The 19630-nt window shown below is 35.7% G+C and overlaps 1 protein-coding gene across 3 annotated transcripts in view; it reads right to left on the bottom strand.

Moving 5' to 3' along the window:
• Positions 1–19630, bottom strand: part of AGPAT5 (1-acylglycerol-3-phosphate O-acyltransferase 5) — a 90245-nt gene that overhangs the window by 22858 nt on the left and 47757 nt on the right. For 2 of the 3 annotated variants that reach the window (XM_069065415.1, XM_069065414.1), the window contains one exon: positions 11120–11281. The exons of the other annotated variant lie outside the window; for it this stretch is intronic. In XM_069065415.1, coding sequence (XP_068921516.1) covers positions 11120–11281 — 162 coding nt within the window. The remainder of the gene's footprint in view (positions 1–11119; positions 11282–19630) is intronic. 3 annotated transcript variants of the gene reach the window in all.

Below are 19630 nucleotides of genomic sequence, written 5' to 3'. Positions count from 1 at the left end.
GGAAACCATTACTTTTCTGACAGAAGGCAAGTAGCATGCTTCATTTTTGTTACTCTGTAATCATGGCTTGTCAATCACAGTTATTAATTCTTTCAAAGTTGTTCATTTTTACACAATCATTATTGTACAAATTGTTCTCTTGCTTCTGCTAACTTCACTCTGCATTAGTTCATGATGATCAAAATCATCCCAGGTTTCTCAGACACCAACCTTTTTTTTTTATTAAGTATTTTTTAATTAATTTGTTTGTTTACTTTTAGTTTACAAGATTCAATTCTACAATTTCTTGAGTTTCACATTCTGTCCCCCTCCTTCCCCTCCCCTTCCCATGGCAGCATACAGTCAAGTATAGGATGTGTAAATACTTTCACATTATACATTAGTCAGGTTATAAAGAAGGATTGTATCAGATGGAATGAAAAATGGTAAAGAGGAAAAAAAAACAAACAAATAAGAAAAGGCAAAAGATCAGGTAGTTTGCTTCAATCTGGATACAAACTCCATTCTTTCTAGTTCTTTCTCTGGATGTAGACATATCTCTCCATCATGAGTCTTTTGGGATTGACTTATATCACTGCATTGCTGAGAAGAGTCCAGTCTATCAAAGTTGGTCATCACACATACGTTGTGTCTGTAATTGTGTACTAATTTCTCCTGGTTCTACTCTTCTCACTCAGCATCAGTTTGTATAAGCCTCTCCAAATAAATATGAAGTCTATCTGCTCCTCATTTCTTATAGCACAATAGTATTCCATAACATGCATATACCACAACTTGTTCAGCCATTCCCCAATCGATGAGCACCCCCTTAATTTCCAATTTTTTGCTACCACTATAAATAATTTTGTACATATGGGTCTATCTTCCACTTCTATGATCTCTTTGGGATATAACCCTAGAAGTGGTATTGCTGAGTCAAAGGGTAAGAAATTGTTTATAGCCCTTTGGGCATAATTCCAGATTGCTCTCCAGAAAGGTTCACACTCCACCAGCAATGCATTAGTGTTCCAATTTGCCCACATCCTCTCCAGCATTTGACACCAACCTTTTATAATTCCTTACAATACAATATTATTCCATTACATTAATTTACCATAATTCATTTTATTGTTCTATTTGTTGGTCAACCCCTTAGTTTCTCCTTCTTTGTCATTAGAAAAAGAGGTACTGATGTCTTTGAGGTATAGGTCAAAGAGTGGGGAACCTATGTCCTCGAGGCTACATATAGCCCCCTACGTCCTCAAGTTGGCCCTTAGATTGAATCGAAACTGCCAGAATCCCTTTAATAAAAGGATTTGGCTGTAAAACTTGAACTCAGTGAAAAGGTCGCATCCAAGGACTTACAAGGCCTACATGTGACTTCAAGACTACAGGTTCTCCACCCCTGGTCTACATAGTTTATAGCAACATTTCAGGCACAGTTCCAAGTTTCTTAATGGGATGACAGGACAAATTCATAGCTCCTGAAGCAATCCATCAATGTGCCAAACAGGCAATTTTAAAAGAAATACTAGTTATCTTCAGTCAAATGAAATAAATACTCTATATCACTAATTAGATAAAGGAAGGTTAAAATAACTCTGAGGTTCCACCACCCATTACACTGGCAAAATTAACACAAAAGGAAAATAATAATGTTAAAGTGACGAGGCGGAATAGGCAGCTGTAGTTATAGCGAATAGTTATAGATTGCTTTCAGTCATTCTGAAAACAATTTGAAAACTAGAATTGCCAAAAATGGCATTAAATTGTGCATACCTTTGACCCAGTGATACCACTACTAGGTATATAACCCAAAGAGATTTTTTTAAAAAAGGGAAAAAGACCCATATGTACAAAAATATTTTTATCAACTATTTTTTGTAGCAGTAAAGAAGTGAAAATTAAGGAATAACAGAATAAAGTATAGTAAATGAATGTGATAGAGTATTATTGTGTTGTAAGAAATCTCCAAATGAATAGTTTCAGAGAAAACCCAGGAAGACTTATATGAACTAATGAAGAGTGAAGTGAGCCTCATCAATTGGAAAAATGTTTAAACCAGTTATGGTATATGAATGTGACAGAATACTATTTTATTTTAAGAAATGTTGCAGGGCTTTGTTAACTAAGTTCAGGGATGTTCATCACCAAGTTGGTCAGAAGGAGATGAAAGTTTTAGTAAAAGAAACTCTCAAAGACTATATAACTATATCTATTCAACTAAATATAGACAGATGTAGATATACACACATGTATACATGTCTATATGTACATACGTATACATATATGAACCCATGTGTGTTGTGAATGCATGTGTGCACATAGATGTCTGTATGTGTTTAGTATATATTATAAGCAATGTGGCATGTTTCTGTTGTCTTTATAATGGCCAGATATTGAGTCCTCAAAATCTTACAGTGTTAATTATAAATTCACATTTGTTTTTAATTCTTCAAGCATGAAAAGTTTTGTTAAATGATTTTCTCCTCACAACCCTGTTATGTTTAAAAAAAAGATTGTTGTTGCTATCATTTTCCACAATGATTCAAATATCCAGATACTGAATTTGTATTTGGGGCCATTGTTCACCCAACCTAAGAAAACCCCGCTACTAAAATGTATTCTTCTAGAGATCAAGGACTGTCTTCATTTTCTACTTTTATCCTAGTGCTTAGAAAAATTCTTCACACAGATCTGATGTTTAATATATATTTTCCAACAGATTGCAAGTAAAAAAAAAAAAAAGGAAAGTTGCTGAGTCATCAACAAATTCAATTGGGGGAAAAAAATATCATCTGGTGGTAAGGCAAGAGTATTAGAAAATCAATGGTCTCCACTGGCAATTTTCTCAATAATGACCCAACCAATGTCACTTGATGCCTTTTTGACTGTTTAACATACCCTTTTTGCTACTCAGTCAATATATTATTTTCTTGTAATTCATTGTTTTTATTAATACAAGGTATAAAATTTTGTATGAATCTGTAATTATTAAATTTTATATTTGAAAAAAAAAAGAAATGATGCAGGGGACAATTTCAGAGAAACCTAGAAAGACTTGAATAAAATGATGCAGAGTGAAGCAGAAACAGGAAAACATTTTATGCAATAAAACATTATTGTGAAGACAACTATTAAAGACTTTAGAACTCTGATCATCCTAATGACTGACAATTACAGAAGACTTATGCTGAACATACTTTCTTGACAGAGAAGAGATGGACTCAGGGGTGGGAATGGAAAGTACATGGTCAACTGAGGAATCTGTTTAGTTGACTATAAATGTTTGTAACAAAAGTTTTGCTTTTTCTTTCTCAACTAGGTAAGGGTAGAAAGGGAAAGGAAGAGTATTTAAGGTAATTTTAAAGTTTAAATTTTGATTGAAAAATACTAGGTTGTTTTTTTTTAATTATAAAGATATACAAAAGTCTTAAAATCTTATGACCTCTGATTAAGTAAGGCAAGAAGCAACCATAATTCCAAGGAATCTGTGATGAAGTTTTCTACCCACTTCTTAACAAAGATGTAATGGGCTCAAGATACAGAATAAGACATATATTTTTGGATATGTGTAATGTGAAGATTTGTTTCATTTGACTATGTTTATTTGTTAAAAGGATCTTGCTTTTCCTTCGTTTTTCAATGGAGGAGAGTTATGTATGGGGGTCTAAGGGTGGGAAGGGGGGAAGGAAACTCATTTAACACATCATACCATATTGTAATAAAGGGTAACTTAACTGATGAATTCTAAATATGCCTGATTAATGCAAGTTGTATAGAGGTCATATAATAATTTTAATTTTACTTACTATTTAATAGTTTACTAATTCTTGTGTTTTCAATGTTTTTCATTCTTGTACTAGCAAAATGTATACAACAAATTCTAAAAGAAAAAGTATTGTATCTATGATGCTTATTTGTATTATATATTTTTTTAAATCACAACTTCCCTTTCCTTTTCCATCAATCTAAAGGCATTGAGGAGACAATGGGGAAAATTTGGAAAATATTCCCAATGATAAAAAATTAAGATGGAAATTGGAGAAATAAATAGGATCACAATTTTAGAGGATCATATAAACACTCTCATTTTACAGATGAGCCTCAGAAAATTTATGTGATCGACTGATCACATAGCCAAGTAACTGTCACAGCAAGGATCTCCTGAAACAATATATCTAAGGATACTAATATGGTTCTCCTGAAATTAAGTAGTAGCATTGGTTGTTTGGTAGTTAACTTTCACTGCCACATGCTAGATTAACAATAAAAAATAAGAGAAATACATTTGTTTTATTTCAGTTCAATACATATTTATTAAATACCTGTCTTTGAAAGGGGCTTGTATTCAAGATGGAATGATTATTGATTACAAAGGCTAGAAATGGAAGACAGGGAAAGAACTCAAGTCCCAAGCACAAGGTGATTATGTTAATTGGCTTAAATTTAGTATCATAATCCTACACATATGTCCAGGCTGTCATGCAAGTAGGGAGAATGGTGTGGCATCTCCTCTATCATCACTAAGTACTCAGGTAAGGAGGAAAATCCATCACTGATGAGAGAACACTGATTTCACATATGATATTAGTGCATATGAAAGAGGAGCAAGTGCCACCTCTGTAAACCACTATTGTTTCAAAGAGGCTTCCAAATCCCAGAAGGGAGACAAGAATGGGATCTCACCCACCTAAGTTTTCTAGTAATGAAAATAGTCCAAAAGTCAAGAAGAAACTGGAGTAGGAGCAATAACGAGTCCCAGCAAGATATCTGGACCACCAAGTAACTGTTTACTAGATACCCTAGGCAATAGATTGATGCTATCCACCATAGTTATCTCTTCTCTTTAAAGCAATACTTACATAAAATATACCTATTTTGACCTAGAGATCTCGTTGTTATATTTATGTCAACACTTTGTAGTAGCAAAGAGCTGGAAAACAAAAGTACCCATTATTTGGATAATAGCAAAAACAAGCTGTGATATGAATGGAATGATTTCTCTTTAGCTCCCTACAATGGTAATGAGGATTTGAAGATCTTCCCTGGTCCTTTTAATGGCAAGCAAATAAGTACTTAGTTCCTTGTTTCAAGTTGAGCCTCCTGCTTGATTCTATCAGGCCTTTGCTGGTAAGTAGAACTTGTGAATCCCACAGTGGGAGGAATTTGCTGTTGTAACAGAAAGGGGTGGAACAAGGAGGAGCTAATAACTATATATAAGGAGAAACCCAAGCTGAGAGCCAGAACTGCTGGAAGCAAGCAGTGTGGAGGCTGAGGAGCTACTGTGAGTAAGAGAGGGAGATTCTTGCTTGAGAGCATCTGTTTTGTTTTGAAGGCCTGGCAGAGGGAAGGTTTGGGAAGGCTTGGGAATGTGGGTGTTGGCTTCATGGGCTATGTGTACCAACTTTGTAGTTACTGTAATGAATTTGACTTTCTGGTTTGGGGACTCAGTTTTCTGATATTTGGATAAATGCTTTGGTTCTGTCCTCCATGTGGAGAGCATGTTACATTTTGTAATTCACAACTATACCAGTATATTCATAGGCACCATGGGCACCTATGAATATCGCATTGGTGTTAATGCTCCCATTTGTTCACAATCATCATTATGCAGAATAAACTATATACTATGTATATGTATATGTGTGTATACATGCACACATACATACATACATCACCCTAATCTCTCTGCTAATGTTCCAGTCTAACAACCATCTTTTGGATATTTCAAACTGAATATTCTACAGCCATCTTAAGATTAATAGACATGGTCACTGTAGAAAATGTTTTTGCTTAATTTGCTTAATTACTTTATCACAAGGAAGGATTCCCAAAAAATGTATTAACAAAATCTGGGGCTTTTAATTTTTAATGGGCATACAAAATTAACCATTCTGATGTTTTAGTTCACCAGGCATCTTCACCAACTGGAGTATAAATGAAAGCTAAAAAAGGCAATGGGTAAACAAAATACTTGTCAATTTTTTCTCTACTAGTCTACTCAGCCTGGAAATCTAGCACTGTACTTATTGGTATAGATTTCACTATTCCCAAGGCAATTATTTTCCTACATAAAGATTACAAAGCACTTCACAATGAAGAGTGTTTTAAAGCAAGAAAATATAAAGGTTGATAATGAATAGCTTCAGGCTATTATTTCTTTAATCAACTGCAGGAAATAAAGTTAGGAAAATTTACTAGTTAGGTTTAATACTAAAAATATACCTTACGATTTTACCATTTGAAAATAGATTACAAATATTACAAATATTTTATTTCACTGAATAAACAGGCTTAGGATTTCTGGTATCTTTTTTTTAAGTTATCTACTCAACAAACTCAAAAAGTCTCTTTCTAGATTGAAATTTTGCTGACTAGAATTCTATCTAGCTTTTCTTTATATAATTATATTACATTATATATAATTGTATATAACATATCATATATGTTATATACAATTATATATACATTATATAATGCACAATTAATCATTATAGAAACAAGATAATGGAAATATCAAATTTAGGCTGCTCTAATTGAGAAATTTCTCAACTTAGTCTCCTACTTAACACTTGAATCTAACTCATATGAAAGACAAATGGAATAGTTATTTATTCTAAATCATTCTCATTACATTAAAATTATATGGTCAGTCAAACACTTAATTCTTTGGTTTGCCCCCACAAACAGCTGTTCAAAGATAAAGGGAAATACTTTCCCAAAAGATGCCCAAATCACTGACATTAAAACTGTGTTTTGAGGTAGCTAGATGGCACAGTGAATAGAGCAGAGGCCCTGGGTTCAGGAGGACCTGAGTTCAAATTTAGCCTCAGACACGTGACACTTATTAGCTGTGTAACCTTGGGTAAGTCATTTAACCCCAACTGCCTTGCCTTCCCCCCTCCAAAAAACAAACAAACAAGCAAAAACCCATGTGCAAATATCAAGGAATACAATAGGTTTACTCTCCCTTTATTATTATTATTTTATTAATAATTATTATAACATATTATTATATTATCTCTATATTTAAGAAACACCACCTTCTCCTGAGATTGAGAGCAAGAAGCAACTATAAGCAGCAAATATGGCAAGGTATGCTTTTTCATTACTTTAATCATTCCTTTCCCTGACAAACAGATACCATAATCCACTAACAAATTATTTCTCCTCACATGCTTCCTTTTGTCCTGTCCACAGCTGCCTTTGTTGCCTAGGGAATAACGCCTATTCTTCATGGTTGAGCATTCAAGGTTTTCCACAATCTGGGGGATTCACAGAGGTTCATAGATGAATCTCACTTTTGCTCCCTAACCTTAACTCGCATTATTTCCCTATATGAAACCTACACCCTAGCCAGAGGGCTTTTGTTTGTGTCAAGAACTAATGCCCATTCTTAACTCCAAACATTAATGCCATTTCCCAACTAGAATGCCTTCCCCTCTCCTCTAATTAATTCCTTTACTTTAAGTCTTACCTCCTTCTATGAAAACATTACAGATTACCAGAGCTCCCAGCAATAAGTACTTTCAGTGGCACTCCTTTATTACCTATGTATTGTATCAACCACTCTCATTTCCTTAATGAGACTTCAACAGAAGATGGCAGAATAAAAGCAAGGACTTACTTGAGCTCTCCCCCAAGCCCCTCCAAATACCTGTAAAAAATTACTCTAAACAAGTTCTAGAGCTACAGAACCCACAAAATGACAGACTGAAGCACATCTCCAGCCCAAGTTAGCCTGGAAGGTAGACAGGAAGGGTCTATCTCACCAGGCTAGGAGCTAAGCACAGTGCAACATGGGCCCTGCCAGGGCAGACAAGGCCTAAGAAGGCCTCAGGGGACTGATACTGGCATCTTTGGCAGTTTCCAGACTTCTCAACCCACAAACAACATGGAAGGTCAGTGGAGTAACTTTGCAGAACCTGGGTGAAAAAGGAACACAGTCCAGCCCCAGGCCAGAGGGGAAAAAGGAGGTGGCAGTGGCGGCAGCAGCAGCAGCAGCAATAGCTGGGGATCAAGCAGGTGATACAAAACCCTGAAGACTGGGAAAGAATAGCATGCCCACCCTCAACTTCCAGCCCCCCCAGGAAGCAGAGTCCTACCTTAACAAAGAGTTATAAAGTCAAGAATATGTTTGGGAAGATGAGCAAATGGAAAAAACTCAGACTATAGAATCTTACTTTGGTGACAAAGGAGATCAAAACATACACTCAGAAGACATCAAAGTCAAAAGCCTCCATAAAAAATATGAATTGGTCACAGGCCACAGATGAGCTCAAAAAGGACTTTGAAAAGCAAGTAAGAGTAGAGGGAAAATTGGGTGGAGAAATGAGAGTAATGCAAGAACATCATGAAAAACAAGTTAACAGCTTGCTAAAAGAGACCCTAAAAATTACTGAAGAAAATAACATGTTGAAAAATAGACTAATCCAAATGGCAAAAGAGGTCCAAAAAGTCAATGAGGAAAGAATGCCTTAAAAAGCAAAATTGACCAAATGGAAAAGGAAGTCCAAACACTGAAGAATATAATTCCTTCAAAATTAGAATGGGGCAAATGGAAGCTAATGACTTTATGAGAAATTAAGAAATTATAAAACAGAACCAAAAGAATGAAAAAATATATCTCACTGGAAAAAACCACTGACCTGGAAAATAGACCCGGGAGAGATAATTTTAAAATTATTAGGCTACCTAAAAGCCATGATCAAAAAAGGAACTTAGACATCATCTTTCAAAAAATTATCAAGGAGAGGCAGCTAGGTAGCGCAGTGAATAGAGCACTGGCCCAAGAGTCAGGAGGATCTAAGTTCAAATCCAGCCTTAGACACTTAATACTTCCTAGTCGTGTGACCTTGGGCAAGTCATTTAACCCCCTTTTCCCCTCCAAAAAGCAAAAAAAAAAAAGGAAGGAAGGAAGGAAGGAAGGAAGGAAGACTATCCTGATATTCTAGAACCAGAAGAAAAAAGAAAAATTGAAAGAATCCACTGATCACCTCTTGAAAGAAATGCCAAAAAGAAAACTCCTAGGAATGTTGTAGCCAAATTCCAGAGTTTCCAGGTCAGGAAGAAAATATTGCAAACAGCCAGAAAGAAGCAATTCAGGTATTGTGGAAATACAATCAGGTTAACACAAGACCTAGTAGCTTCTACATTAAGAGAACAAAGGGCTTAGAATATGATAATATGATATTCTGGAGATCAGAGGAGCTAGGATTAAAACCAAGAATCACCTACCTAGCAAAACTGAATATAATACTTCAGGGGAAAAAATGGAAATTCAATGAAATAGTTAACTTTCAAGTATTCTTGATGAAAAGAACAGAGCTGAATAGAAAATCTGACTTTCAAATACAAGAATCACAAAAAGCATGGAAAGGTAAATAGAAATCATAAGGGACTTATTAAAATTAAACTAGTTATATTCCTACATGGAAAGATGATATTTGTAACTCATGAGACCTTTTTCAGTGTTAAGGCAGTTGGAGAAGATAGATTAGATAGATAGATAGATGATAGATAGATAGATAGATAGATAGATAGATAGATAGATAGATAGATAGATAGATAGATAGATAGATAGATAGAGATAGATAGTTTGATAGATAGACAGACAGACAGCAAGCATAGGGTGAGTTGAATATGAAGGGATGATAGCTAAAAAATAAAATGAAGGGATGATATCTTAAAAAATAAAAAATAAAATGAGATAAGAATATATTGAAAGAAAAAGATAGAATGGGGTAAATTATCTCACATAAAAGAGATAAGAAAATGGTTTCACAACAGAGAAGATGGGAGAGGTGAGAGGGAAAGAGTGAGCCTTACTCTCATTGGATTTGGTTTAATGAGGGAATAATATACTCTCTCAACTGGGTACTTTACCCTACAGGAAAGTAAAGTGGAAGGGAATGGGGGGGTGGGGATGATAGAAGGGAGGGTAGATTGGGGGAGGCGGTAGTCAGAAGTAAACGCTTTTGAAAAGGAACAGGATCAAAGGAGAAAACAGAATAAGTGGGGTGGGGGATATGGAATAGGATGGAGGGAAATATAACTGGTCTTTTACAATATGACCATTATGGAAGTGTTTTGCATAACTACACATGTAAAACCTATATTGAATTGCTTGTTGTCTCAATGAGGGTGGGTAGAGAGGGATGAAGGAAGAGAATTTGGAACTCAAAGTTTTAAAAACAAATGTTTAAAAAAATGGATTTTTACATGCACTGGGAAAAAAATATAGGCAATAGAATATAAAAATCTATCTTGTCCTACAAGAAAGTAAGGGGGAGGGGATAAGGAGAACAGGGGGGAATGATAGAAGGAAGGGCAGACGGAGTAAGGGGTAAACAGAATGCATGCCATCTTGGGTTGGTGGAAGGGGAATGATGGAGAGAAAATTTGGAACTCAAAATCTTGTGGAAATGAATGTTGAAAACTAAAAATTAATTAACTAATTTTTTAAAACTTGGGGAAAAAAGTAACAGTTAGACTTCCACCCCATGACTGCATGGGTCACTTAACCTCTTTCTATCACTGGAATCTAGCAGAGTGTTCTACATAGAGATGACTTGAGATAGTGATTATTGCTACTGTTTTTACTTTAAGTATCTCTTTATATGATAGGATTATTAAAATTAAAATCTAAAACTAGTTCTACTAGCCAATTGCTAGTTGAAATTAGTAGAGAAAAATGATTAAAATAAAAAGAACAGAGTTTAGGAATGAAACTTTTATATTTAAAGAACAAAGTCAAGAGGCAGAATCAAATAAAAACAAATAACAGAAAAATAGCTCTTTGCTATGCCTGATGGTAGTCCATGGTAAATATCAGTAAAAATATAATTCAAGGATTCCATATTAATAATAATTGTTTAAAATCATATTGCACACTAAGTTTTCCAAAAATGCTTTCACTTTATCATGGGAACATTTAAAGGGTATTCTAAAATTTAATCTCTGCCCCATAAATGACTAATTTACTCTAAGATATGTATTAACATAGTAAAAATACTGCTATCAATTTCGGTTTGATATTTAAAATGAATTTTTGAATTATTTGGCAAAACTTATACATCCATCCAAGTTTCCATTAAAAAATAAAATAAAATTGGAAAAGTGAGAATATCAGACTCACCAGCCATAGAAGGTGCTTCTTTTCTCTTTCCCATTTGATCCACAGTACCTTCATATGCTACTGTAACATCATAAATTGCATCTAAGTAATTCTTCATACAGTCAAAAGCAACATATGTTGCCTTTATTCTTGGTGTCAAGACATGTTTTAACACTGCAAGGCCTAAGGAAGGAAAAACAGAATTCCACAGAAGTGAAAGGACAAAGAATTAACAAAACTATTCTATTTGCTCCCTATTATGAAACAAGTTGATCTGGTATCTATAATAATTTACAAATGAAACTAGTAAGAGCTTTATGTAGATGGTTCTTTTTAATTGCCAGAAATAGCCTATGATATATACTGTCTTAAATTTCTACCAACTTTGGACCAATTTCCTCATTTGCAAAATGGTAACACCCTACCAACCCCTCAAGCTTTTTTTCTTTTTAAAATCCCTATCTTGATCTTAAATACTTTCTTCCCAAATTTTTGTCCACAGTGTAATTTTATATCCTGAGTATAATTTTGGGGGAGTTAATTGCCAGAGCCTACAAAAAGAGCTTAACTTGAGTTCTCCAAAAAAGTGATGGGCTTTAAGACCAAAGCTTTGGTGGTGGTAGGAGGATAGGGGGAGATGAAGTAGGTAGGTAGAAAGAAGGGAGGTGGGGGCGGCCAGGTAGCACAGCGAGTAAGAGCACCGGCTCCAGTGTCAGAACGATCTGGAGATCGAATCCCGGGCTTAGACACTTAGCACCCACCCAGAAACACCTGGCCGTGTAACCTTGAGCAAGTTACTTAACCCCAATTGCTTAGGGGCGGCCAGGTGGCTCAGCGAGTAAGAGCACCGGCTCCAGTGTTGGGACGACCTGGAGATAGAATCCCGGGCTCAGGTACACTCAGCACCACACCTAGAAATAACTGGTGTAACCTTGAGCAAGTTACTTAACCCTGATTGCTTAATAAAAAAAAAAAAAAGAAAGAAGGGAGCTGAAGTATCAATACTTGTTGTGATAACATGTGGAAAGAATACTAGATTCTAATCTTGATTCCACTACTTACTACCTATAGAACCTTCAGCAAGTTCTACAAATAAGGAACTGACTAGTCCACCTTTAAGATTCCTTCCAGTTATAAATAATATCTTCATATGAACCAACTCTTTGGTAGTAATCTATCTTCAGCAATTGTGCTTCCAGGAAGGTTCTCTAATCTGAGCTGAGAAGGCTAGCAAAATTTTTCTGCATTCTCGGTTTCCAATACTTGGAGCCACTAATCTCTTAATGGGTTGGATTAGAGAACTTCTCAGTGCCTTTCCAGGTCTAACAATGTGATTATGACTCTTTCAAATGGTTCCTCTGATAATTTCATGTTTAAGTGGTACAAAAGACTTTATCTATTCTATTTGTCCCTAAATCAGAATAGACCATAGTTTACATCCCAATTCACTGTCCAATTCATCCATCTTCTTACCATTTGTACTACAGTCTGAGGCTGAAGAATTTCATATACTAAGCTCGGAACTCCTGCCCTAGGGCTGAGTTGTCTTGATTGATAAGTAAGTCTATAATTCAAATTACTCACTATATATTTAGACAACTACCGGCCATGTTTCAAGGAATATAAAATGCAAAAGTATATATAAATACATATACAAGTATATGTGTGTGTATACTCACAATTTAAAATGAATCTTAAATATGAAAAAAGTTTGAAAACCTAATTCTTTATAAATGAACTTTACATTTCCCTTGTATTATAAATATGGTTAGATCACTTACCTGCTTCTCCACCTACTAACTCTACAAATGTACTGGGGTAGAATGTATTTTAAGTTAACTTACATAGAAACTTCCTTAATATACAATTAAAATGGAATGAGTGTCCTTGACAAGTCAAGAAGTACTTTTTAAAGTTCTTCCCACGTACCAAGCACTATAAAGAAATACAAAGAAAGGCAAAGAGTCTCTGCCACATTTTAATGGGAAACAAAACATATAAACAATAGTGTGTGTGGGTGTGGGTGCACAAGCTCACACCCAATAAATTGGAAGTAGGCTCCAAGGAACCCAGGCACTAGTATTGAGGGGAACTGGAAAGAGCTTCTTGAAGAAAGTGAGATTTTAACTGAAGGAAACCAGTAGGCGAAGATAAGGAGAGCACTACAGTAAGAAGAGTGAGTTGTGTTAGGAGACCAGTGTGACTAGATTACAAAGTACATAGAAGGAAATAAGGTGTTAAGAAGACTATGAAGATAATGGGGGGCCACTAGAGTTTACTGAACAGGAAGAATCATGGGATAAAATGGGAATATTAACTAGTAAATAGTCTCTAGACTACTCAAGGTAGGAAGATAAACAAGTCCAGGAGATGAAGACCTGACACAGAGTGGCAGCAGTATGAGAAAAGAAGGGGCATGTAAGAGAGACATTGCAAAAGTGGGGATTTGGCAAAAGATTGGACATGAGGGGTGAGAGAAGATCAAAGATAACTAGGTTGTGAGCATAGGTGACTGGATAGTGGTACTTTCAACAGTAATAAGGAAGTTAGGAAGAGGAAAAGGTTTTGGGGAAAACAGAGTAAGTTCAGTTTTGGACATGTTGAAGTTTAAGATGTCAAAATAGGTAGTTGGAAGTGAGCAATAAGAGTAAGGTTGGACAAGTAATTCTGCATAGAGATGATATCTGAAACCATGGCTACTAATGAGATCTCTACATACAATAGAACAGAGAAGGACAGAGCTTTGGGGAACCTCATGGTTAACAACCATTATGGATGTGGATATGAAAATACAGCAAAGGAGGTTGAGAAGAAATAGTCAGATAGGTAAAAAGGGAAACATGAGAACAGTGCCAGAAAAACCTGGAAGAAGGTATAGTATCAAGGAGAAGAGGCCATGTCAACCACATCAAAGGCTAGAGAGGTCAACAAGGAAGACTGAGAAAATTTTGGTCATCAGATCTGGCACTTAGGGCCTCTTCCTCATGATCAGTCATGGGGAAGACTCCCCTCTTCACCTGGGGAAGAGAATAAATTCCTTTTCCTATCCTAAGAGATCTCCATGTTCTTGATTAAATTTTGGATGAGATTTTTCATCATAGAGATGGGGGCTTGTCCTGGATTTTCCCACTTGGAAGCAGCTTCCTCCCCATTTTGAGAGACAGGAGCCCAGTGGAGATTTCTTCAGTGGTCTCCAGACTAGGTGGGGATTGACTGCTCTATATGGAGCAGAATCCTGAAGGGAGATGTATTCTTTAGATGGGAACAGGAATGGAAAGCAGAAGAAGGGGAGGTTTGGCAATGGACCCCCAGGCCAAGAAGAAAGCAGTGCAGTCCTAAAATCATACCGCATGACTCGAGAGGGGTGGAGTCAAGATGGCAGAGCAGAAACAAGACTTCCAAGGGGCTCCCACTTCCACCTTCTCCAATTCATGTAAAAAGTGACTCTGAACAAACTTTGGAGCTACAGAACCCACAAAATGATACGGAGAAGCTAACCTCCTGCTAAAGACAGCCTGGCAGGCCAGCAGGAAGGGGCCAGCACAGCGTTTTGGGAGCCAATCCCAGCCCTGTGCAAGCCTAGATTTTAGCCTCAGGGCAACCACAACCAGGCACCACCTGGAGGGACTTCAGATCACCAGCAGCTGTGGCTGTTTCTAGAATTATCAATCCAGAGATGCTAAAGACAAAGTGAGAGGTCAGGGCAGTATGGACTTTGTGAACTGGGAATTCAGGAATGTGGTCAGGCCTTTACACCCTGGAGAGAGAAGTGGCTGCTACGTGGCTGCTTCAGAGCTCCTGGTCTGCAGATTGTAGGAGGACCAAGCATCCAGTCTGAGAGGTAATTGCTCTTGCTTTAACCTGCTTGGATCTGTATTGCAGTCTAGGTTGGAGATCCTGGGGTGCATGACCAGTTTTCCAGAGAGTGTGGAGGCTTCAGAGAAAGCACCCAACTAATAGTTCCAGAAGTTGAGAAAATCCTAGCAATTTGGGACAAAACACCCCGCTCTGGTAGCAGAGTTCTACTGTGGCAAAAAGCTCAAAAGTCAAGTAATTGAGTGGGAACATGAGCAAATGAGGGGAGCAAGGCAAGCACAGTGGTCCAACCCTGGATTCCTTTTTTTGGGGACAAAAAAGATCAGGGCATAAAACAGGAGGAAGACAGCAAAGTCAGAACTCCTGCACCAGAAGCTTCCAAGAAAAGAATAACCTGCTTACAAAGGCCATAGAGGAGCTTAAGAAGGATTTTGAAAACCAAATAAAAGAAGTAGAGTAAAAATTGGGAAGAGAAATGAGAATGATGCAAGAAAATTATGAAATGAGAGTCAACAACCTGACTGAAGAAAATAAGACCTTAAAAAATAGAGAAAATATTACAAGCAGCCAGGAAGAAACAATTTTAATATTGTGGAAACACAATGAGGATAACATAGGATCTGGCAGCTTCTACACTGAGGGATTGGAGAACTTGATCAAATATGATATTCTGGAGGTCAAAGGAGCTGAGATTAAAACCAAGAATCACCTACCCAGAAAAACTGAGTAAATGAAAGTGAGGGTAGTAGAAGGCACAATCTACTAAAGAAGGGATGGAATAGGATACTATATTCATGTATAAGCATTTGCCTTGAAAAAGAGAGCCATGCTTTACATGAAACAGGGGTAAAGTAGGAGTCAGTGTGAAAAGGCAACTGAGTGAAGTGAGATGAAAAGAAGGGAAAAAGAGGAACCTCTTAGAAAATGGCTTCTCTTACATTTTTTCCCAGTGGAATATGAAGCAATATTCTCAGATGTGAGGGCAAGAGAAAGAAAGCCATAAGATGTCTAGGGAGGGATATAAAGGTGCTATAAAAGGAGTCTGATAGCTAATTGATTAGGGAAGTATAAAAGCATTACCTTGATGCAGTGAGGGCACAGCTGAGAGTATATAACAAATTTTTAGTGGACCTAATCAGCAAAGTTTTGTGATTTTCTCTAGCACTCAATGCCAATAGAAGTAAAGGTAAAGAAGGATGGAAGTAATCCAAAGTTGCAGTTTGGTAAGATAAGATCAAGGATAATAGAACAACGGAATACATAGTGGGGAGTTGAACATATGGCAGGATGGAACCAAAATGTGAAGGGCTCTAAACATCAAGCTAAGGACTTTAAAGATTCTTCAAAATTATGACATAATTAGAGCTATGGTTTAAGATTATTTTAGCAGCTATGGAAAACATGGGTTAGGAAAAGAAGACATTGGAAGAATGTTGAAAAACTAGGAAGTTACTGTCACAAAACTGATCTTTAGCTAATCTTATTTAAAAGAAGGTAAATAAGATTATTAAAATACAAAATGAACACGGTAAAATCTTAACAGAAGATAAAAAGAACTAATAGAATTTACTATAGATAATCATGTCAAGAAAAAAATGAAATTTAAAATGAAGGTCTATATGAACATAGAATTGCTAAATAAATGTTTTTTTCATTTACCTTTTAAAAAAATAACCAAATTAAAATAGCACAAAAGAGACCCCATAAACCATTTTCAAAAAGAACTTAAAAATTAGCTATAAAGAAATTAGCTATAAAGGGACTACCAAAGAAAAAACCTGCTGCAAATGGAGTTAAAGATGACCTCTATCACAAACTTTTAAAGAACAATTAATAAGTATACTACACAAATTATTTTTAAAATTGATATAGAAAAATTTATACCAAACTCCTTTTTACAATACATAGTCCTGATATATAAACTAAGGAAAGGTAAAAGAAAGAAAGAAAACTACAAATCAATAATAATATTGACTCAAAAATATTAAATAAGAGCAAAAATTAGCAATGTTTTTAAAATTCACCACAATCAAATTGGACTTATATAAGAAATTTAAGTATGAAAAAGCAATAACATAGTCATAAGGTTTAGGAATAGAAACAGTAACTGATTTTATTAATATAGGGAACTTCCTGGGGGGAAAAACCTCTACCAGTGCAGACCAGTACTTTTTTCTGTAACTAATAGTCATAAAGATCACTGAGATCAAGTGACTTGCCCAAGGCCATGAAGAGAAAGGACCTAAACCCAAGTTTTCCTGATTTCTGAGGTCAGTTCTCTACCCATTATACCCCACTGCATCTCAATATGATAACATAAATCATTAAAAACAAAACAAAATCTCAGATCACATTATCAAATGACACAGGAGCTATCAGAATAGTCTATATGAGTTGAGAAGGACTGTATAAGCACTTATCATCTAAGGATGACATACTACACTGTTCTATGTGAATGAAGGACCTCATGCTTCTATGATTAAAGCTTTTTGAATTGAAATTCTTCCAGAAGCATATAGGGGGAGTTTTTAATTAATAAAAGACAGCTATCACATCTTAAGCTTTAAGGGATGATAAAGCTAAAGGGACCTTATGGCTATCTAGTCCAAACCTCCCATTTTATACAAATGGGGAAACTAGGGTCCCAAGAATAATTCTCCAACTGGCATCAAGAACACTTTCTTTACTATGTCATTAAAAATTCTACTCTAAGCATTAAAGACAATTTTTAGGTATTAAGTATTATTGTCTTTATTTTGCAGAAGAGGACACCTAGACTCAAAGAGATTAGGTGACTAGACAAAGGAGATATATACATATTCATGTATGCATATGTACATATACACACATGTAAATACATATACATTCATGCATACATATGTGTATGTATGTGTATATAAAGGACCTAAACTGAAAATCTCATTTTTCCACCTCGACAAACTGTCCTTAACATCTAATTATCGTACTGATAACAAAAGCTGATTATAAAACTTTGAGGTTTACTAAACATGTTATGTGATTATCTCACTCAAACCTCATAGCAATACTTTTATTTTATTTGCTTTTTGGAGGGCAATTGGGGTTAAGTGACTTTGCCCAAGGTCACATGGATAGTTTTTGTGTTAAGTGTCTGAGGCTGGATTTGAACTCAGGTCCTCCTGACTCCAGGGCCAGTGCTCTATTCACTGCACCACCTAGCTGCCCCATAACAATACTTTTAAACAGGCATGGTACAAATACTATCTCCATTTTACAAATGAGGTAGCTAAGGCTCCAAGAAAAAAAATGATCAGCCAGTGGTCACATAGCAAATAATTTTCAGAAAGGAATCAAGCCCAGGTCTTTTCTGACTCATAATTCAACATTCTATACATCACATTATATTCCTTACTAGGAGAAAAGACAAGAAACATACTTAGAAAATGTTAACTTTATTTTTTTTTAGCTACTACCTCCCTCTAGGAAAATTAGTTGCATAGAGATCAGCAATAGGATAGTGGGATTTCCCTATAAAAGCATTTTTACAATGGAAAGGGACTGGTGTGCAAAAGAAAATATTTCCCCCAACCAGCATATCTGATTTAAATCCTGGGGAGGAAGTAGTTTAATTTATTTTCAGTCAAACCTAAAAGTATCAAAATAGTTATGAACTTATTAATTAATTAGGTAAAAAATTTTCCTTCTTGGGCTACTGAATCTTATCCAATTTGGAAATTCAAAGGTTGAAAGCAACATTATTCTATAAAGCAGAAGAAAAGTGACTTCTTGCTGAGATCTACAAAAGCAGGAATATTTTTTTAAATCCTGTAATAAAGCTCTGCAAATGAAAGTTTTAGCTGAACATTTTGCAGAGGAACAAGAACAAAATCTAGCAGGATGGCACAACAGATATAAAGGACTCAGTTGATAAATCTAACACACTAAAACAATATTTACCTTCACTAGGGAATATACTTTTAAATTCCTATGGTGACTTTTACTACCCTCAGTACAGACAACTATAATTCAAACCTGCAAACAAGTATGTGTCACCTATGAAGTAATCCTACACATCAGGGACACATATAAAAAAAATCTGTGTATGTTTCTGAGCTTACATTCTATTTATCTTCCTAATTCTGTAAATTATGTACTATTCCCTACATTGCCCCTTTAGATACCTTTTACACCTTAGCAGCTATAATCTGTTGTTCACTCATTTCAATCATGCCCAACTCTTCATAACCCCCATTTGGGGTTTTCTTGGCAGAGATACTGGAGTGGTTTGCCCTTTTTGTTTCCAATTCACTTTATAGATGAGGAAACTGAAGCAAATAGGGTTAAGGGATTTTCCCAGGATCACATAGTAAGTCTGGATTTGAACTCAGGTCTTCCTGATCCCAAACTTGGTACTCTTTCCACTATACCACCTAGCTTCCAGCTATAATCTAGCTGACAGTATTCTCTATTCATATGTCACAGCCCTCTACAATGAACTTCCTTCTGTGTTATTTTTTTTAATTTTTATATCCCCGGCAAGTGTTTTGGACACAGAGGGTGCTTAGAAAACATTTGCTGATTTTAAAATGAAACTTATTAACTCATTTTTAAACATTGTTTTGAAGGTCAGAAAGAAGCATAAGCAGGACAGATTTGAAAGGATAGGTTGAATTTATTATGTACTTAAAAAGGAAAGCAAACTACTTTATAGAAATCTGTAGTTTTATGTGTAATTCT

This window comes from Petaurus breviceps, unplaced genomic scaffold (genome assembly GCF_028583685.1).
Source record: "Petaurus breviceps papuanus isolate PSGF00001 unplaced genomic scaffold, PetGlider_PUasm1.0 90686, whole genome shotgun sequence".
NCBI lineage: Eukaryota > Metazoa > Chordata > Mammalia > Diprotodontia > Petauridae > Petaurus > Petaurus breviceps.
This window is presented reverse-complemented; position numbering and strand designations above follow the sequence as displayed.